Source organism: Magallana gigas, chromosome 2, assembly GCF_963853765.1.
Source record: "Magallana gigas chromosome 2, xbMagGiga1.1, whole genome shotgun sequence".
Classification (NCBI taxonomy): Eukaryota; Metazoa; Mollusca; class Bivalvia; order Ostreida; family Ostreidae; genus Magallana; species Magallana gigas.
In genome coordinates, this window is record NC_088854.1 from 25,762,167 (window position 1) to 25,784,419 (window position 22,253).

The 22,253-nt window shown below is 33.4% G+C and overlaps 2 protein-coding genes across 3 annotated transcripts; both read left to right on the forward strand.

The window, feature by feature from the left end:
- Nucleotides 1-37: 37 nt before the first annotated feature.
- Nucleotides 38-10,756, forward strand: LOC105330478 (DCN1-like protein 4). Of its 2 annotated transcripts, none has more exons than XM_011432186.4 (10): nucleotides 38-158; nucleotides 1,167-1,251; nucleotides 1,773-1,912; nucleotides 2,432-2,517; nucleotides 2,613-2,686; nucleotides 2,889-2,980; nucleotides 3,226-3,334; nucleotides 3,614-3,718; nucleotides 5,878-5,980; nucleotides 6,593-10,756. In XM_011432186.4, the coding sequence occupies exons 3-10, from the start codon at nucleotides 1,839-1,841 to the stop codon at nucleotides 6,652-6,654; spliced, it is 705 nt and encodes a 234-aa protein (XP_011430488.2). In that variant the 5' UTR covers nucleotides 38-158; nucleotides 1,167-1,251; nucleotides 1,773-1,838; the 3' UTR covers nucleotides 6,655-10,756. The 2 variants fall into 2 exon arrangements, with proteins under 2 accessions (XP_011430488.2, XP_011430489.2); XM_011432187.4 differs by having other exon boundaries at nucleotides 2,432-2,502.
- A 2,490-nt stretch (nucleotides 10,757-13,246) lies between these two features.
- On the forward strand, nucleotides 13,247-17,528 carry LOC105328273 (cAMP and cAMP-inhibited cGMP 3',5'-cyclic phosphodiesterase 10A). Its single transcript, XM_034445740.2, has 3 exons — nucleotides 13,247-13,857; nucleotides 15,279-15,780; nucleotides 16,114-17,528. Exons 1-3 carry the CDS (start codon nucleotides 13,310-13,312, stop codon nucleotides 17,383-17,385), a joined length of 2,322 nt encoding a protein of 773 aa, XP_034301631.2. The 5' UTR covers nucleotides 13,247-13,309; the 3' UTR covers nucleotides 17,386-17,528.
- Nucleotides 17,529-22,253: the final 4,725 nt, after the last annotated feature.

Below are 22,253 nucleotides of genomic sequence, written 5' to 3' on the forward strand. Positions count from 1 at the left end.
GTTGAGTTGGACGCTTCTGCGAATCCACCAATCAAAATAGTTTTCTCATTGAATGTCATGGACTATGTTGACAATCGCAGAACGCATGCCCTAAGCGACGTTTTCCGGTTAGAACTGTAAAAGTTAAAAGAAGAGGACAATCCAGAAAATTTGCGTTGGTAAGCAAATTAAACAAGTTATCTTATGTAGAAGTGTTTAAATTGTAATTTTGAGTGTGATTTATCTCAAAACCAACGCTAAAAATGTATGCATACCCCCAGCCTCAGGACAATAACTGGTCAATAACATCGATAATTTTTTTTTTATCTGATGAAGTTGAAGTTGCTTTACTAGCAATTTTACGGGAGTATGTGTAATAAGAAAAAAATATTGCTTCAGACTGGTGTTGATATGAAAATCAAGACTGTAAACATTTAGTAAATGGCTAACTGCTTCAAAAAGATCATTTTTACGTTCAATAGATGCACGGGCTGTTTCAGTTTTTGCTTGTAAACATCTCTGCAATGTGTTTTTCTCTCAAAATACATTATCAGTGCTTTAATAAGTTTTATTAGTTACATTCTTATCACAGATACCTTTCACTATGATTTAAGACTGTAATGGCTGCTTTAAAGTGCTTGGTGTAAAGAAAAATGTACGCCTCGTCTGATAATTATTGATTATAGATCGAACTCATTGATTAATGATCAAAAGGTCACATACAAAGCCTGAATTATATTGTATTATCATACCATATTACATAACTGGCATAAGACCAATTCTCGCAAAGGACTATTTCTTGCCAGTACATTATTATGTTACTATATCAACACATAAAATTTCATATGAAAAGATGACGTAACAATTAATATACTGACGAGAAGTGGTCCTTGGCAAAATTTGGTCTTTGGCCAGTATAGAAATAACCAATCTACAACATAGGAATAATCTGAGCAATAGCATTTCAGTCCTGAAATTTTTGTGATGTTCATCAATGAGATGCTCATGAAGATGGTATATTATCTGGAGGTTTTTAAACCTTGATTTTCAAGTGGAGTTTACAATTATTTCATTGAAAAAAAACCCAGTGTTTTCAGTTGACTCTCAACATACATAGTTCATGCAATGCAAAGTGGCAATGCACTTCAGTTAACTTCAGGTAATCATATTCTCAAATGATGTTTTAGAGTGAGCACTGGATGTCCTGTAGTTTTTTTCATTCTGGAGGAGGAGAATACAGGCCCATACTTAGATAGGAGGTTTACATCTCTGGTATGTATCTATCTTTGATTGCTGCTTTTATCATGCTATTACAGCTATTGAGTATGCTGAAGATATTCCACTTATCAACTATCAAAATCTGACTTGCTGTGCAAGATGTAAAATAAAAAAACTACATCTAGAAAATAATGAACTTCAGAGGCAGTTGTTCAATAATACAGCATTGAATTTAAAATATGACAGATTTTCAAAATGTAAAAAAAAAAAAGAGAAGGAAGATTTTATATTTCAGTTTTGTTTAATGTTTTATTAAATGTCTTTCTGAGACTGGTTTTGTTTAATGTATTTTTTGGGGGGGTTGGGGGTTGGATATATTGGATATAATTTTAGCTCACAATTGTCACAGCTATTTTCTCTCTTTTATGAATTTCTCAAAAATAATCATATTGTTGTGATAGTTGTATATAATGTGCAAGAATATGAGATTCAGAAATTGTGGTAGGCTTGTACTATGAAAAAATAACTAAATTACCCTGACTTTTCATAATTGATTGAAATGAATTTTTTTGTAGTCTCTTGGAGAAAGAAATTCACTGGCTAATCCTGATATTTGGGATAATTGTGCTAATTACTTCAGTATGCCAATTAGAAGAAAACGAACTTCACCTACCTCAGACGATCCTAGAAATAAAAAGGCGAAAGTGTCTAATTGGTAAGGCATATGATAGTTATTACTCAGTGTTTTTGAAGTGAGAATTTTTCCTCCTCTTTCTCCATTTGTTTAATAGAATTACATCATTGAGTTTTCAACAGATAAAAGTAAAGGCTAGCAAGAAATCTGATTTTGTAATATTATTGTGTAGCATTGCTCATCCTGTGCCTGGCAATGTATGTACATACAGTCAAAACACGGGGAATTTATTGCAGTATTTCATGAATTGTAAAGACTGAAATGCTTTGCAATGCAGAATTTTGTTGCATACTCAATAGTGATGTGGAAAAGATATGTTTCCACCATGGATAGTTGTACTAACAGTATGTCCCCGGTTTCCACATCTTACATACATTTGAATTTGGATCAACATTCAAGATTGTTTTGATTTATTTGTTTCTGAATAAAACTTCCTCAGAAATAAACAAATGTAAACATATATTGAATATTTGGTATTCTTGGTGATAATTACAGTGAATTTCATTTTGACAATGTACTTAACTACTAATTTTGCTTAAGGTCAAGACGTACTGAGTTAGAGAATGACTTCAGTACGAAGCGATGCATAGCATGGTTCCATGAATACACAGGTACATTTCCTCTAAGTAAGACATTGTTTGTAAATATAGTTCTTTTGAAGTAGCTCCTGTCCACACATATTTTAAGCTTACTCTACATGCATTTAATTCTTTTAACACAGATACTGACGAGGATGTCTTAGGCCCTGAAGGAATGGAAAAGTTTTGTGAGGACATTGGAGTGGAACCAGAAAATGTAAATATATTGCACTGACAGTTTTTGATGCCTTTCCAATGAAGGTGACAACATATTTAGGAACTGAAAAAAACAAAATTTATTCAGACATTTTTAAAGCAAGCTTTTTAAGACCAAAATTTCACCAAGCACATGAGTTTCCTTTACTTTATATGTGTAGGATTAAACTAAATATAGAAAAACTGTTGTTGTTATTTTGTAGATTGTAATGTTGTGTTTGGCCTGGAAATTGGATGCCAAAGCAATGGGATTCTTCACCAAAGCCGAGTGGTTAAAAGGAATGACGGAAATACAGTAAGTTATTCATGTTATTTGGAACATCTTATGTCACAGCATCTTATTCCTTGAGACTTTCTTTTTTTACTAATGATATTTCAAGAAACATGCATGTAGAACATTTAATTAGTGTTTTATATATAGCTATCAGAAACATACAAGTGACATTTTGTTTGTGTATGAGTATTTCTGTGATGTGTATATAAACATTATTAATATGTATAAAAATATTTTGCTTTACCATGCATGTATGTCTTTTACAGGTGCGACTCTATATCGAAGTTACAAGGTCGTCTGGAATACTTGCGCTCAATGCTGGATGACCCTGTACATTTCAAAAATATTTACAGATATGCATATGATTTTGCTAGGGTATGGTATATTACACACATTTGATGAAAAGAAAGTAGAAATGTTCTACTGGTAAATCAGGAAACGTTATGCTTTTAAAATAGCAAGTGTCTATGCGAACAATTTAACACATATGAATTTAGACTTTTATTAATTGATATGAAAATTGATTCCCATGAATTATATATATATTGTATGTATACATTATTAATTAATTTATGATATTAATAAAAGAATATCTGGTATGTATTCATTTCAAATTTTCTTTGAACAATTATAAGGTTTCGTTTTTATTCTTAGAACAAAGACCAAAGAAGTATGGATGTTGAAACAGCCAAGGCAATGCTGGGTCTACTGCTGGGTAAACATTGGCCATTATTTGGCTCATTTCATCAGTTCATAGAGGTAAATCTAAAGAGCTTGGCTCATTTTCTCAGGTTGTAGACATGAGTGCATTGAACTTTTTTCATTCATCACTTCTTAAGGTCAGACGACACGTTCCTCGAGAATCTTTTTTGTATCTCCTCGTAATAAAGAGTTCCAATAAAAAAAATTAATTTTATAATTACTTAAAAACTGATCAAAATTTACTTGTATATGGTTGTATGCCTAGATGGTCGAGTGGTTAGAACCGTGGCCGCTCACTGACAGAAGCGTATAGGTTCTAGAGGTCGTGAGTTCAAAGCCCCGCCCCGGCGGAGGTATAGATCTATTATAGTGAATTTAGCTGTGCTGTTGATGTATTTATTTTTACATCAGCAATTCAAGTGTATTTTCAAGACGATTATATAGGAAATTGCATACTCTAGTATTTTGCAGAAATGCCTGGTAAGGTACCCTAATTTTTTGCAAGAAAGCTTGTCAAAGTAGTTGTAAACCATTAACAAATTCCTGGGAAAAGTTATCTAAAATTGAGGAACGTGTCGTCTGACCTTAAAGGGGCATGGTCACGATTTTGGACAAAAATTGTTTTTTCGATTTTAACGTTTACAATGCTTCAGTGAGGCATTTTTAATAGGCAACCAAAATTTGAGTGTCATTTGTTGAGTTATAAGCGAGTTACAGAGTTTATAATTCTTCGCTATGTAAAGAAAGCTTTTGTTTACATTTTGAATGTTGAAGTGAAAATTCCAGTTTTAGACCTCAACTGAATGTGTTAATCGTTAAGAACTGTTTATTTATGCTTAAAATGAATAAGAAGATAGACAAATCAGCTTGAAAAAGATTTTTTACTGGTATATTGAACCTATGTAAACAAAAACAGGGCACGAGCCTTGTTAACATGATGAAGAATTGTATGCCCTGTATCTTGCTTAAAACTCATCGACTGGCACCCAAATTTAATTTGACAATAAGAAATGCATTTTTAAAGCATACAAGTAAATGATAAAAACAGAAAAATAAAATTTGACCAAAATTGTGACCATGCCCCTTTAAAGGCTAGGCCACTGTATTAAAGTTTACTAATTATAAGTTGCAACACTTTAGATGCAGGATTCAAAACAGACTTCTGGGAAGATTCCTTTTTGTATCTGTTAAAAATATAAGTTAATGGAAATTTTGTAGGAAAAAAAAATGTTATAACCTAAAAAGGCAAGATAATTTGTTTACATCATAGTTTCATATGTAAATGAAAATCAAGCCGTTGTCTTTTCATCCCTCTAGGCACAACCCTCTAGACACACAAAAAAAAATAATTAAATGATTGCATATTGTTAAAATAATAAGGCATTTTACTCATTGATTTTCATTTCATAAATAGATGTCTTTGGCAGAAATCATCCTAATCTTAAGTAAAATATTGAAATAAGTTTGCCTCTATCAACCTTTTTGATGCAAACTTTTTATGAAAAACTTGATATGTGATAGCTGTAAATCTTCAACGCCTGGTGAATTTCATCAGCACAGTATTGTGAGTTGTGTTTTCTGTCAGAACTTTCTTGTTTTCTCTTTTGTATTCTCTGTTATGGTGGTATGGGACACCTTCATTATGTAACATGCCCACTATCGAAATAAACAAAAAAAATCAAGTATGATTTTTTTTCTTTCCCAAACTTGTTACCTATAAGCATAGCCCTAAGGGTTAGAGCTTAACTACGAATTTGTAAGTCAGGACTTCAAATTTCACTGCGATTTTTAAAAATTTTAACTTTCCAAATTTTTTAAAAACATATTTTGGGTCAGATATCATGAAACTTAATATTTACATTCTGCTGTGTTTTTCCATTATATTTGATAATTATATGCCTATAAATGCAATAACCCAATCACTGCGTATGAATTTATATGTAATTTACATAAGTAATTTCCAAACATTGATTTCTACATGTATGTTATCAATTTAAAAATATAATTCATTTATGTTGATTAACACCATGTTCATCAATTTGAATTCAATTTTGGTGATTCATAAAATGAATTGTGTTTCTAGTGTCAAATTTTATTTTAGTTCATAGAATTATTTGGCAAGTTGTGTTCAAAGCCGGAATCCATTGAGATTCTTATTACATGTCATATACAGACATTGTTTACCCTTTAATATTGAATCAAAAATTCTTTTTCAGCAATCCAAGTATAAAGTGATAAATAAGGACCAATGGTGTAATATTCTGGAATTCAGTCGATCAATTCTGCCGGATCTGTCAAATTATGATGAGGATGGAGCATGTAAGACTTATTAGTATTTGATATTATTCTTTTAAAAACACTTTAATTTTAAATTTCAATTCATCAGTATTTGTGTGCTAATGTTTTACTTTGCTTCTTAAAACATACAAGGAATATTCATAAGTGTTCATTGAATATGATGTTTCTGTATAATGAATGTTGTATTTTCTTGGTTTCTTTTTATATTTGACAATATTCAAATTTTTCAGTGTCTTTGTATGTGATAAAACTACAAATAGATTTTGTATTATAGAGTCCAATGAATTCAAATGATCATACTATTTCTAAACATTATATAAATAGAAGAAAAATGGAATCATTTTTTGAATGTTATGAGGTGATAATTTCGGTCAAAGCGTGATCAAATCTATCATTAAGCCCTTATTGGATTTGACCATGCCCCGACCAAAATTATCAACTCATAATACTCAAAGAAGGATTAGTTATTGCTTACCGGTAATTAAAGAAGAAATTACTGGTACTCAAAAAAGGAATTGGTCCAAGTTAAAAACTGTTTTCTAATACAAATTTTGATTGTTTTTGATTAATTGGGGGGGGGGGGATTTTTTCAATATCTACCCATAAATTTATTGATGTGATTGTGGATTTCAGGGCCAGTTTTATTGGATGAATTTGTGGAATGGTATCGAGAAAACAAATCCATGTCGAGTTAATCATTCCAAGCCAGTGTCTTTCATAGAAAATGCTGTTCCATTAGAAACTGAAGCTGTGTCACCTAATCGCCACTGTACTATTTCCAGGAAGGTGGTCCACAGCAAAATTTTGGGCATTGAATGTGAGCGAAAAGTGAAAGTGAAAGTTGATACAAGTTTTCATGGTAACCTATGGATTTTAGTGCTAAGAGATCAGAGGTGTTATTGAAACTTCATACACATACACAAAATGTGCTATTATATGTATTGTTATGTGTATTATATGGAAAAAATCTTTATTGTTTATTGATTATGTTAAGTATAGAACATGTATTAGACATACATACATGTATATGTTTGTTATGTAAATAAAAGTGAGATCAATTAAACACTTAGGTAAGATGCATTTCACAGTTTGATATTTTCATTGATGCAAATTGCTGAACTTGTCCTGTCAACATAATAAATGCCAGCCAATGCATATAACAAATTCCTCCCAAAGCCATATATAAATTTGATGTTTGTCATGTGATGTAATGAATGCATTATGCACACAGATATTTTTCTAACATACTTGTAGTCGGCCATTCCAGTTCAGTAGAAGAAATGACTTCTGAATGTATTTTCTAGTCTGTTCTATCACTTGTGTTCATTAGTTTGCTTATGTATTAACTTGTGTCACAGGTGATTGTTTTAAACTGCTGTGAATTTTATTAATGATATTTCCATAATTTACATATGACAGCCACCAAATTTTTACATATTAAAAAACCTGATACATGCATTGACATTACTGTGAGAATTAAAATCACATTCTTTTAAAAAAAAAATGAATATTTGAAAATCACTGTCCCATGTCCTTTGTTTTCTGATTTTCTGAATGCAATTTTAACCCAGCAGCATTATAGCTACAATAATATATAAATGTGGTTGGTTTGCAGTATTTCCTAAAATTGAACTTGGAATATATAAACCGGTATTTGGGATTTCAAGAATTTTTCATTGAAATATTTTTAAAATAACGTTATTGAAAGATTTTCTTCTGCCTAAATAGAGTTATATACTCATGAAATTTATATATTAGCATATGATATCCTAGTGATGACAATATGAAGATATAATGTCATGAAAATCGTTTAACTTCATATGATTTATGTTTTGTTGCAAATTTTTGGTATTTTATATTATTACATTGAGTCTTTGCTTGCTCAAGGACAATTATTTACTTTGATGTGTACAAAAATATAAAAGCAAAGGAGTATGTGTCCAAGTTGATTGAAAGGTAAAACATTTAAAAATATATATAAGAAATGCAATACCCATTGGGAAAAAGGAGAATGTTAACAATACAGTACATGTATCTCCTGAATCCATGTACATAAAAAGTCTTTAGCGTTACAATTTTTATATACTGTTTACAGCCAATGTTAACATTGATGTACACGACAATGAAAGAGCTTGGAAATATTTTTGATAACTTTGCAGCAGGCAAAAAATTATTTGTGAAGGTACACAAGAAAGTGACATAGTGTTGTATGAATAATGCACATATGTTTACTGACGATGCAAATGCTTCCTCTGTCAAAAGGAATGCTATTCTTTTGGAAATGTTGATATAAATTTTGTGCTTTCATTGGAAAAGGCCAGTATTTCCATTTGCTCTTTTTTTTTTGCTTTTTCTAAGGTGTAATGTACTGAGATGTTGAGGTAGTCTTCCGACAACAAAACATTTCTTGCCATCTGTTGAAGGGAAACTGTTTTAATATGTGGTGTTTATTTTGGCGATTCTGCTACATGGATTCTAAATATGGAGCATTTGTGTGAATGAAGAAATTATTATTTAGGACGGGGTAATCAAAGATGAAGGGTTAGTGGAAGAAAAATTTATATTTAGAATGATCCAGGCTCACCAATGAATATATGTACAAACAATAGAGGTTATCTACCTTTATAAGCTGTTTCAGTGTCTCAATTTCTGTGAGTTTATTTTGTCCATGGAGTGTGTAAGAATTACCTAGTTACATTGTAATACAGTTACATTTCATTCAGATTTATTTCAAGACTATGGCCCTATAACTATTGTTGGGATTATTAATTAATTAATTAAATAATCAATAAAAAAAAGTGTCATCTCCATTGCCAAATACTGTGTATATGTACTAAAATAAGTAAATAAATGGTTTTATTAATATGTTCACAATGACTACTCTGTACAGAAACTTGGCATTGTTATCCCCTAGATCCTACAATCAAGCACATAGCATATAGCATTGGGGGGGGGGGGGTCCCACCCTCCCCTCTATTTTCTCACAGCAAAGATTTTTTTTTTTAATTTACCGGTACACTAAAAAAATGAATTTTGAAGGAGTTGGCCACGTTACTTTTTTGGGGGAAGCATGTAAAGAATTGTAATTAAATAAAGAAATTAACTTAGTAGTTACATTAAAGGTACTATGTTACTATGATTTCGGATAAATCTGCCCCCCTCCCCCCTCATTCTTTCAAAAACAATGCTATGTGCCTGATAATGAAAGGAAAAGAGAAAGCCTTCTCATCATGTCTGAATTCATTGCTTTGTATGTTTTCATCGCAAATTCATATTTTAGTTGTTTGTTATGATTAAATGGAGCCTGAAATTACTCACTTTGGTTACTTTGTGCAGTCTCAAGTTTTGTTGGGTTTTTTAGACTATGCAAACTTGCAAATGATTCATTAATATAAACTGGTATAACCTACCGGTAGTTGATAAAAATCTAAATCAAAAGTTTATATGTTTTTTTTTTTAATGTGTTTTTTAAAAGGGAGCTGTTGATTGAAATCACATACAATATGACATTTCTCTTTGTTTTGTTTTGTTTTTTGGGGTATTGAACCCATAAATGGACATTTTTTAAGATAAGCTAGGATTGTACAATTTTTACCGGTACAAATAAGCATGGACGCTGAAGAAAATAGAAAGAATATAACTCTAAGATCTGGCATAGATTTCTTGTGGTTGAATATCTGTTTACTTTTGTTGATATTTACGGTATGTTGCAGACACTGTCTTATTTTATTTGATGTATGATGAATGCGATTCTTGAAGAAGAAATGTATGATAATTTTGTAATGAAGACATGGTGAAATATTTCTGTGTATTTATTTGAACTAACCTGGTTTTCCTTCTTTTCCATTCTGTATACTTATTCCATGTACACGTATATCCCAACACACCATTTTCATAGCCAGTAAACGTTGTCTATCCACAAGACATACTCCATTATTTTTTTTTATAGGTGATACAGACTTGTGGTGGGAGGGTGGGGGTATTTATATCATAAGTTGTTGAGGAAAATCACACTGATTGCAAGCTGTTTGTTATTGGATTTTGTGGGAACCCAGCACCCCTTACCATGCAACAAATAAAATTTCCCAAATATAATTTACAAAATAGAAATCTTTTGTAATGCCCTTACCCCAATAGTTTATACATCTGCTCCAATCACTTCGAGTTGATTTTTTGTCATAGTCTGAGATAGCAGCAGTAATGCACATTATATGATAGAGATATGATAGAGAAGTATAAAAGTCCTAACTAACCAGATATACATGTATTCACTAAACATTTACATAGATTGATATATCAAAATTTATTGCACATATTTATTGATGGTAGACTCATATTAAATATGCTAAATTAAGATTACCGGTACATAAATTAAAAATGCAATACATTTTTGTATTGTTGTTGTAAATTTATGTTCTTTGATTATAGACGGCCCTACAAAAGCTATGTTTGAATCAATCCAAATGTACAGAAACTTGCATGTTGACTTACATATTTAATTGTTGTTTTAAACTTTTGCTTTTGTGATTTTAAAAAGGAATTCGAATCAAAATGACTTTTTTGTTTGTCTACGTGTTCAAAAAAATATTTTGCTGATATTTTATTTGGAGGGTATGATGTTAAATATGAAAGATTTGTGTTACGGAGTGAACTACATAAAAAAATGATACCGATTTTCATTTGGTCTGCATGTAAAAGTCTCCTTTGTACAGATTTGTATTTTGTTACTGATGTCTGTATGTTTTTCATTGTTTAACATGTTCAGCACACAATAAATTTAATATAACATACATGTAATTGTGTCTTAATGTTAGATTCTTGTCAAAACTGCATCTTTTAACAATTCAACAAAACACCATTCTTATTTCCTATGTTATAAGCGCTGAATTTTTTTAAAAGTCTATTTTAAAATCAAAGTACTGAAGTACTGTCGGAGTTGATTTTATTGATTATTATCAATTTTAAAATCAACGTTATGTTATTTTACCTGGCAAGTAGTTTCTAATCTGTATTTGAATTACCCACATTTTTATAATATGAATTCTCGAACTTTTCCGACAAGAATTTCGAGAAAACCGCTTATGAATCATGTAAAATATTAAAAGATAGAATTAATTCCATCAAACCGTGTATCTGTAATCGAAATGTCTCTAAAAATTGTACACGTCTAGATCCAAGCAATATTGAACTCTAGTCTCGTTCAACCATGCAGACGCTCGGCTGTCTCCCGGCGTTAATCTCCGACTACCAAGAGAGACTCTCTGCTTGTCGGAGATTTACGGAGACAGTCGAGCGTCTGGTTGAACGAGACTATATTGAACTCTGGCGTAGGAATACATGCAACTACAAAAAACAATTAAATTGTCCGCACTATATAAAATCTGACTATTTTCAAGGTACCTATCAATACGTTTCTTTTGAAAAACAATGGTACAGCATACAGTACACCGAATTTATCGATTATTTTCAAGATTTACGTCTTGTCAGCGGTGATGATTTGTGCTTGGGTCCAAACACTGTTTCACTTTCGGTTTGCCAGAGTAACTGCATAGGAAAGTTGATTAAAATCAAACTCCCAAAAAGGGAAATGGAAAAATTGGTTTGTTTTTTTAATAAGATACTTTTATTATATAAAAGAGCTTATAATTTGCTGTAAAAGGTTAAACTGTTTTATAATATGAGTTTTGATTTCTGATCAAAATTTGTCAGCAATGTCTTAAATTGTCAGTACAGTGTTGTAGTGTTAAAATTTCACGTCTTAGGTTTCTGCTCTGACTCTCCTCTGTGGAACAACTGGACTAATTTCAGCTTGAATTTTCACAAAACACGCGTGGACGGAATACTTTTAAGCTTGTTCCAATAAAGGATCGTTCCCTTCGTAGGGGAGAAACGGGAAATTCTTTGTTTTGAAAATCTACAATAACAATATGATGATATGGAATGTCGCGTCTTCAACAACATTCTTCAAAATCAAATATATATTTTTTTGTTGTTGTTGGCGGGTTGTTTTGTACAGTCGAGTCTCGTTTTTTCGAACTCGATGGAAACGTCGCGAACTACGAAGATTCGAGATATTGTGGTGGAAATATAAAATATAAGATTCACCAAAGATAGCCTCTTTATTGTATCCATAGTATTTTCATCAATTGAATTCAAAACAGTAGTCCCCAGTTTCTAATGTCTTAAAACCTCGCTGCTCTAAAATACCCCGAATCTTTCAAGAAATTCGAAACTAGAGCATAAATTGTAATAATGGTAGTTAATAAGTAATTGAGATATTTCATCACATCTTTATCTATTCATAATCGGGTCAGCTTAATAATACCGGTATAATTACTGAATTCTCAACCATTGATATTGATGGCCTGTGGGAGAATGTTAGTCACGTGAATTAGAACAATTGACGCCATGAGGTTTAATTAAATAAAGGGATAGATGAATTAGTACAACTAATCGTGCTTTATCAATTTCTGATACTGTTCAATGTTTATAACTTACTGAACATTACTATTACACGTCGAAAAGTCCGATGTTGCAACATATTGGAACGATGGTGGTGGAAATGGGAAAATAACATCGTAATCAACAAAAGATGGATGATGTTTCCAATAATCAATTGTAATGGCACACAACGAGGATGGTTCAATTATAGATTGTGAAATCAACAGAAGTCTCCGCATTCTGTGTAACTGTTGTTTCAACATTTCCAGCATAATGAGAAGCCTACGTGATAGCGATCGTATTCTATTGCATGCTCGCCAAGATATTGCTAGTGTTCATAAAATCAAAAGTAATGCAATTTATTTTACGATTTGTCTGCTTTGATGCACAAAACGTGTTCGGCAGCTACTGATAAACAGTGAACTGTACAGAATTTACTCCCGACTTTTACGTCAGATAATCACCTGGATATGAAGAAAACGGAAAAGTAATTAATTGCCTACATTAATCAGGAAATTCATTCACATACTTAACTCGACATCGATTTTTGTTTTCTTGCCTTCGTAGCTACTCAAACACGTGAAAAAAGTACGTTTTTGTTTATTTGGTACAATTAACAAATTATTTCAAAACTGGAACGTCAGTTACGTAAATTCCACGTGTAGATCTTGGTCCATATACACGTGTAAACTGTTATCAGGTTTATTGTTTACTAACCAAACACGGTCAAATCCCCAATTTAATAGAAGTCAACAATTAAATCTCGTACAATTGATTTGCAATAAAATTGCACGTCAAGCTTTTTTACTCGAGCTGCGCGAACATGTGCAAGCAATATTGTGACGTCACAGAGGGTTTGACGTACGCGTCAAGAAGATTTTCAAAACAACCTAGAAGAACACCATAAAGATGGCATCAAATTTGGAACAAATGTCTTTTCTGAAGAGACCACCGTTTCCCGGACGAATGGTGAAACCTCGCTTGAAATCCAGAGTAATCCCTTCTATGACTGAACTGCAGGTAAAAAATTATCTTATTCAAAACCCAAAAGTCTTCGAACAATTTGTGTTGGAGTCTGTTCCTGAATCGAAATTGGAAGACTTGTTAAAAGTCAAACGAGAGCGTCCAAGGAAACCATCCATTGGCGAGCACCCTATCGCTTTGCAGTCTCTTTATCTAAGGAACAGTGTTATTGAAATAGCAGAAGTCTTAACGAACAGTTACGACGATGAGGAACAACAGAGACGCATGGAAGAAACGGCACACGTTCTGGGACGCGCCGTGGACGCTAACGATATGGCGTTCTACGTGCCGACACACAACGAAACCATGTTGTCTCTTTATCAACACGGGGAGTTGGTTCCGTGTGGTCCTGTGGGGAAGAATCTTACCGTGGCTGCTTATGCTGTGTCCGAGAGGAAAACCATATTGGTGAAGGATTTGGAAATGGACTCCAGGTATCGTATCTATTCAAATTGCTCATGTCAGTTTTATTTTCTGATAAATAAAGCCTTTTTTTATAATACGGACAATTTAGTAAAGATGAAACTTCAAGTCTTATGTATTGGTTGCATTTTAGGTATTTATAACGTATACAGTGTACATATATTCACAAATATTTTTTTCTTAATCAGCTCACATTATGTGAGAATAATTCATTAATTTTTACCATAGATTTATTAACCATTTTCACATGCATGTACAAAGAAATGAAAAACGAAGATAATTGGAAATTGAACAGAAAATATTTATTTTGCTACATGTTGTATTTTACTCTACTGAAAGTGCAAATATCTTTGTTTGCTTACTGAGTTGAGATCTGATGGTATTGATAAATGAATAAATATAAATTTCATTTTTTGTCAAAACCGTGGTTCTTTTATGGGTGTATTCAGTGGTGCGAGACAACAAAGCTAATTTGCTTTTACTCTGCCTCAATATCAAAATGCATCATAAATGAAATGTAAATTTGAATGAATATTTGACGAAATATATCGCGAGTGATAATGTTTGATCATAGAGGGAAAAAAAAACCTCTCATCCAAAAGTAAGACATTACCTTTCTAGCAAGCTTATCTATGTATATATACGAAACACGTTATTGATAGATTATTGAAATATATATACTCAGCAAATGCTATACATGATCGAGAAACTGTTTAGTGCCTTTAAAAACCCCACCCAGTTCATGAAATTGAAAAAAAAATAGAGACATTAAAACCAAGCTATATAATCATTTCCACGAATGTAATTCATTTGAGATCATATAGTATAATCGAGCACACTTTACTGTAATGCGGTTCGCGTGGATATGTTTTTATTTGTTGTTAACTAATGTACAATTCATTAATGTAATACATTTAACATGTGTTATTAATCGGACGAAAAAATAAATAAAATGAGTAATTTATAAGCAATTTTTACCGTAAAATAAGGATAAGCGAGTCAATTTCATAGGGATGAACAAATTAAGACACAATTAAGACATCAAGGTCAGGGTCTAAGTCTACGAAATGGAGCAAAGTCTAGTGCACATGTTAGTAATTTTAATTACTCCTAATTTAAAAATCTTGAACATCTTTTTATTGTGAAAGTCATAGGAAAGGTCAAAGAAGCGAAGTCTTTGTAGTCGTAGAATTAAGGTCAAGGTAAAAAAAGAGTATATATTGCTTTCATCTAATTTCATCTATTTCATCGTAATATTTTGATTTAAAGATTCTTAAAAAATTCTTTGAAACACAAAGTGTGACGGACGAACACAGAAATCCTGATAGACGGAACGTCCGATAATACTATATGCCCCGAACATTCACATAGCGGGAGCTGCTTCTTATATATAGTTCTAACCATATAATTTATTTTATGAAATTTTGTTAAGGTTTCCAAAAGGAATAAGCCCCAAACCAATGAGGGACTGTAGCGTGTTGTGTGTACCCGTGGTGCTCCCCAGCGCCGACACAGTGGGGGTAATAGAGTTTACCCGGGACCACCTCAAACCGCCCTTCTGTGAAGGCGACATTCAGCTGATCCATGCGGTGGTATCTTGGATGGCGGCCTGTATACACGAAAACGGTCTGAAGAGGATACTCGACACTCAACACGAGCTGAACGAGTTCTTACTGGAGATCACCAAGGACCTGTTCAAAGAGATCACCTGTGTTGACCGAGTGGCCAACACTATTCTCCACTTCACCAAAGATCTCCTGCACGCCGACCGTTGTTCGATGTATTTGGTTGAGGAGGAGCAGTCCAAGCTGTACGTCGCCTATGAGGACACGGGAACTGTGGATGCTAACGGGAAAGACGTGTATGACAAGAAAAGGGTGCACGATCTACACGCTGTGGATATTATTGCATGGGAAACCATCGAAAACAGAAAGGTGGGTGTTCTCTTAATTAAGAAATTATACTGTTGACTGGTCGTTTTTCATATCATATCTTGCTTGAATATGTGTTAAAACATGAAAGTTTAAGGCTGGAAATAAAACCGTTACAGTTAAGTTTTAAATTGATAAATTGTAATGTTTAAATGTGAATGCATCACAAGTGTCGTAACACTGAATTGACAGCATCAATGACCTAATGATAAAAAGTTAGTACCAATATACTCTTAATATATTTAAAACCAGACTCTTACATTTGTTTCGTATTCTTGCTCCTTTCACAATCTCGAAATATTTCCCTTGATCATCTTATTTTTTTTTTCATTTTAGACCGTCAACATTTACGATGCGTACGAAGATGAGAGATTTGATCAGGAATCTGACACGAAATTGGGGTATCACACCAAACAGATTCTCTGTATGCCTATTCGCAATAGGGAACAAGTCTATGGCGTCATTAAAATCATCAATTGTCTCCATCACGATCGCTTCACCCATGCAGACGAGGAATATTTCAGTCTGTTTTCCGATTACTGTGCTCTAGCTCTCCACTATAGTAAAATCTACAGTTTATTGTACCAACAACAAAACATCTACAGAGTGGCGGTCGATGTTTTGCAGTACCATATCGTCTGCAACGAAGATGAAGTGATGTCACTTCAAGAGACCCCTTACATCGAAGACGAGGCTATCCCCGAAAACTTCTTTTCTCCGGAATTTTATGCGTATTATCACGTTGAACGACTTCCTCAACTTTTCATCTATATCACAACAGATCTTTTTGGCGAGGACACTTTCGAAATGGAGAAGCTTTGTCGTTTTATTCTTACGGTAAGGAAAAACTACCGTTCCGTCACATATCACAACTGGGAACACGGCTTTCATGTCGCACATGCGCTCTGGTTGATGATCAAGGCAAATGACGACATCTTCACCAAATTTGAAAAGATGGCGTTGATAATTGGTGGCATCTGTCACGATCTGGACCACAGGGGCTACAACAACGACTTCTTCCGAAAGTTTGATCTCCCCCTGGCGGCCCTTTACTCAACCTCAGTAATGGAGCAGCATCATTACAAACAGACAATAACAATTCTGCATACTGATGGGCAGGATATATTCTCGTTTCTTAACGGTCCTCAGTATAAAGAAATGTTGGAGCTTCTTCGTGAACATATCATTTCCACAGATCTCGCGTTGTATTTCCAAAACCAGAAAGAGGCCTCAAAACGTCTGGAGGAAGGGACCTTCGATATGAATGACCATGCGTCGCGCTCCTGTTGTAAGGCACTCATGATGACTGCCGCCGACCTGTGTGCAGTGTCCAAACCGTGGATCACACAGGAAGAAACAGTCGATCGGTTATACAACGAATTCTACATGCAAGGAGACGAGGAAAAGAAAAGAGGCATTACTCCGATACCAATGATGGATCGAGAAAACAGCAAGGACCAGCCGAAGCAACAGGTTGGGTTCATAAACTTCATTTGCATTCCCCTTTATCAAACACTGTCACAGATTTTGGATGGTGTTCATCATTACCTTGTTGGTTGTGAGGAGAATATGGAGATGTGGAAACTTCTGGCGGAACAGAGAGCCTAAGTTTGTCTTTTGCAATAGGAGAACTGAAACCGTCCTCATTTTTAGCATAATTTATTTTACTTTGAAGTATTTATTTCTACATATTTTATATTTATTAGCTGTTTATATTTTTTTACATAATAAACGGTCAATGCTTTAAGAAACTGTTCTCTTTTTAAAAGAAAATAAATGATTGTGAAAATACATTGTAGATATACACATGTATAAGAAAATCGTTTTCATAGAATTGAAAATTTTATTGGTAAAAATTAAAATTTACTTGGTTTTTAGTAAAGATTATTAGTAAAGCAAATTCTAGTAAATATTGAATTTTGAAGTAGTGAAAATAAATGAGTAAACCTAATTGTTTGTAGGCTTTATCTTCTATTTACTAATGAAATGACCGATATTCACGAGAACTCAATGCTGAATATATTGTAATTAAAATTAAAGAATCAAAGTGATTGGAGATTCGTTGATTGTCTCTAAAGAAAAGTTTGGTCTTGAATCGTCATAGCGCTTGTTTCCAGCGGATATCCCATCGTCATTAACAAAGCCCCGGTTCTCGCACCCATTCAAAAACTTCTCATGTCGTCCCAAGCTTGCGGTTCTTTGTGTGTACACAACTGACTTCTTCTTAGAATCGTGTTGGAGAGACCTTGTTTTCAATGCAGATTTCAGTGGAACATGATTTGGTTTCCGTGGTGTCGAAGGGGCAACAGATGTTTCTGAAGCTGATTCTTGGTCAGATGTAGTTTTCATGTTGCCAGTGTTTATTTCCTTCCTGTTTATTCCCTTAAAACTTGTATTCGTTGCAGGTGTGTTTCTTTGGTCCATATTCTTGTATCTTGACAAGTCGGGATATTTTTCTTGCCCAGCCATCCTTTCGAGTGTATTTCGTTTCGAGTCGTATATAAACGGCTTGTCAAGGCTAAGAGTGTGGTACGTTGGTTCTTTCGTAGGAAGGAACACATCATCTAAAGATTCGGAAAGGGTGTACGATTTCGCATTTTCTTGTGAGTCGCTTTCTCGGAGTTTGAAATTACTCATTACAATTTCGTTGTAGTAATTAGATTCATCGTTGCTACTTGAAGAATCTTCGTTGTCGTTCTCATCTGCTATACCAAATTTTCTCCTTGCCTTTAACAGTTCCATTGGGTGTATCCGAGGTAACTGCGGCATGTCTGTGCCGCATCTTTTCTGCGTTATTCGTCTCTTTTCCATCTTTCCATGAGGTTGATAATCCGAATCCGAACTTGAATCACTGTCGTCGGTTTTCATTTGATGACGCCCTCTAGCTGCATCGGATGAAGAATGCGCCAAATCAATGCGCGGGAGTGTTATCCCTCTGCCTTGCAAAAAATGGCGCTGTTCAGAATTGTTCCGGGGGAGTGACGAAAACGACGGAACAGCCTTTCGTTGTTCATTGCGATGTTGTTGCATGGAATAAAAACCGCCATTCTTAAAAGTCGGTTTGCCTTTAAGTAAATGAAGCTGGTTTCTGCGTAAGGTAAAGTTTTCTTCCGCGTCTTCTGTCGCTGAATGTTGGAATGGCATTGACATGCAACCGGCATGATGTCCGCTGACCTTTAGCCGTATGTAGAGGTCGTTGTTACAACACGGGAGTCCACATGTATGCCCGGGTGGATCATGTGCAAAAGGGACGAAATCCGAGTAGTAGATAGTTTTCTCGTAGTCCTTTTGGTCCCTTTGTTTTCGCTTTAGATTGCGAATCTGAAATTTATGAAGATGAAGATTTTTAAGGTACAGTAGATGTAATAAACAAATACCGGTATACATGTACCTAAAACTTCATTATTTGAGGTACATGTGGCAACAGACTGCAGTGCGATTATGTACATTATAAATGTATATAATTATATTTTCCAGTGTCTATCTGTGATTACCATGCGAACCGAATTTTAACGTACATTGTATTTTCCGATACATTTTACTGATGACTATTTTAATATCTATTCGTACAACTGCTGAATTTTTTTATAAGTTATAAGTAAATGAAAATTCCCTAAATACATGTAACTTAAGCATTTCTGGTTTATGATACCCCATATTTACAGTTGCAAATATGTTTCCTTATGTGAACCTATAGAAGAGTATAAGTATGACAATTTCTGTGTGAACTTTTTTACTGATGTTACAATGATTAACGCACGCGCCTATCGCTCGACGGTGTTGTCATGTTGTGAATAATGAATTTACCGAAGGCAGTAAATACAAAATTTACAACATGACAACTGTTGTCAAGTTTTAAATTTTGTATTTACTGCCACCCGGTAAATTCAATATTTACATCATGACATAATTGTAAACACAAAACACGGTTATTTTATTAAATCTGAACGATTTGCCTTACTCAGACATAAATATAAGTAAAAAACAGCAATGTTCAAAAGTTCACCGGGATTTGAACTTCGTTGGATTTGATCACGTGACCAACAAAGTTCACATACTGAACACGAGGTTAACAAACCATGCAGCAAACCTCTTTCTGTTTTTCAACGATTAACCACTTTATGAAAATCAACACTTTTCACCAGATATGAGCAAAATATTTGCATTTACATGTTATTATAGAGATTTTATTTTGTAGGAAATCTGCAAGTCTTTGAAATAATGTGAGAAAATTTAAGCATACTAGTATTATATAATACCATCTAAAGAGATGTACATGTATTTTTCATCATCCAAACAATCGTTAATGTCCTAATATTTGAGAATTTTAATGATACCTGTAGAGTTGGTCGAAAAGTTCATATAACTATGTTTTTCCCTGACTGATGTATTGTAAGATCATGCAAAAAATAAATAAATAAATAACCAGATTTCAACAATTGACGTGTGCAAATTTAAACCATACTTATTCTTTGACATAGAGTATTTACATAAATTTTATAATATGTGTAAAAAAAAAAACGTTACGGAAAATTGTGTTAAATCATTTTCTTTAAGGACCTTTCATTGCCGATTTTTTGATGAACCAAGAAAGTAAATACTAATACCTTATAAAATCGGAAATATTTTATAATAATTTTATGCCCAATTATCTCATACGTGTCTCTTAGACGATCTTATTGGTTCCTAAAAGTTGTAAAATTATACAAGTTAAGAGAAATCTATTTATCATGGTAGAATCCAGGCATTATGTATATTATATATGACAACGCACAGCTGAGTCATAATGGCAAAAAGTGTATGAAAAGCAGAGGTTTATGTAAAATATTAATTGGTCAACGGTGAATCTAACTTGTAATCTTCTTTCATGACATATCAGTACTTTTCGTTTTGACCTCTGCGATAACTTTTTAACGAAGACTCATCATTTAAATAAATATGATAGAGCAATGTAAACACAACAGGGTCGATTTTATCCAAAATCTATCGTACTTTCAAAATTATTTTAAAGCATACCGGTATTTTAGAGTTATCGATCATTGCTGAGGATTAGAGATTGTGTTAAGTGTGAGTGAAAATTGAACTATTTAGTCGTCAGCGCGTTGAGGACGTCAATTACGTCACCAAATATCAGCTATCTTCAACGTCAAGTGGAGTCCTCTATTTGTTTGATGATCACAAAAAATATTTTTTAATATGTCTATAAACAGTTCAAGAACGGCGTCTGAAACTATTAAAGTGGCTGCTTGAGACTATTGTTTTAAAAGTTCGGTGCCACGAAATTGATTCAATCAACAACCAAAAAAAAAAAAAATCGAGGCCACTATGAAAATTAGTTCCCCGGCTATATCCCAGGAAATATTTACATACACTACGATTTCGTATTGTACAGACCAATTAATTCAAATGACGTATTGTTGGCAAGCAGAGTTTGCATAATTAAAAGAAATGAAATCACCCAAATAATATATAATCGTACAATTACTAAAATTCATAAGTACATGTATTAAGGAACCATTCTATAAATATTATGAGGTGATAATTTCGGTCGGGGCGTGGTCAAATCTATCATCGGGCTTTATTGGAGTTGACCACGTCCCCACCAAAATCATCACCTCAGAATACTAGTATTCTTGAGCATGGAATAGATTCGTTCTCAAAAAATAAAATTCACACAATTTATATCAATTGTCCCGATATGAAAATAACGCAGAGTTGCCCGTTGTGATGGATCCAAATTCTTTAAAAGCAGATACAGAGCCAAGTACCGACCTTCTCAACAAACTTTTCGAACAACCTTCGGCCCACAAATGTTCTTTCTAATTTGTGCTACATGTTTCAGTCTCATACCAGAGAAACGGTTAAAGGTTTGTTTCATTTATTTCATTCCTGCCATAACTGAAATCGTCTTTAAAACTTCCTATATCAAGAGTTTCTAATCGGCTACGCTCTACGTGCACGAAATTACATAAAAGCGGAGCGGATCAGAAACTCAGATGCAGGGCTTTAGAATGATGGAGTTCTGATATTTTACATAGTTACCTTGACTCATATCTTAAAGATCAAGGTCATGTTTTATTATTGAAGTCTTCACAATATTTTCCTATTGTTCCGTTACAGGTGATGTTTCTTGGAAAGGAGCTTAACATCAAATGTTAACGTCATTAAGACCTATTGATCTTACAATTCTCAGTCTTCATTGATTTCACCAATTCGATCAGTCAATGTGCACGATTCTTGTTATATCTCAGGGATTATGTTGAAGGTCATGGACGCTACTTAAAATAAAACCCTTTTTCTTTGTTTTTGTCCGAATAAATCCTTTATACTCCAGTATGACGTAAGCAAGCAAGCTAAGAATTTCATATTGTGACAATCATAATAATTTTGTTATGATTTTTTAAATTATGAGCTTTTATCATTTTAATAATTAAAATAACGGCATATATTCCTTAATATAGGACTCTTTTTCTGCA

Excerpts from the sequence above, each read along its gene's own strand:
- LOC105330478 (XM_011432186.4), top strand. The coding sequence starts at position 1,839 with ATGCCAATTAGAAGAAAACGAACTTCACCTACCTCAGACGATCCTAGA. Across the intron at positions 2,687-2,888 it reads TTGGAGTGGAACCAGAAAAT|ATTGTAATGTTGTGTTTGGC; the intron begins GTAAATATATTG and ends GTTATTTTGTAG. Across the intron at positions 5,981-6,592 it reads TTATGATGAGGATGGAGCAT|GGCCAGTTTTATTGGATGAA; the intron begins GTAAGACTTATT and ends TGTGGATTTCAG.
- LOC105328273 (XM_034445740.2), top strand. The coding sequence starts at position 13,310 with ATGGCATCAAATTTGGAACAAATGTCTTTTCTGAAGAGACCACCGTTT. Across the intron at positions 13,858-15,278 it reads GATTTGGAAATGGACTCCAG|GTTTCCAAAAGGAATAAGCC; the intron begins GTATCGTATCTA and ends AATTTTGTTAAG. Across the intron at positions 15,781-16,113 it reads AAACCATCGAAAACAGAAAG|ACCGTCAACATTTACGATGC; the intron begins GTGGGTGTTCTC and ends TTTTCATTTTAG.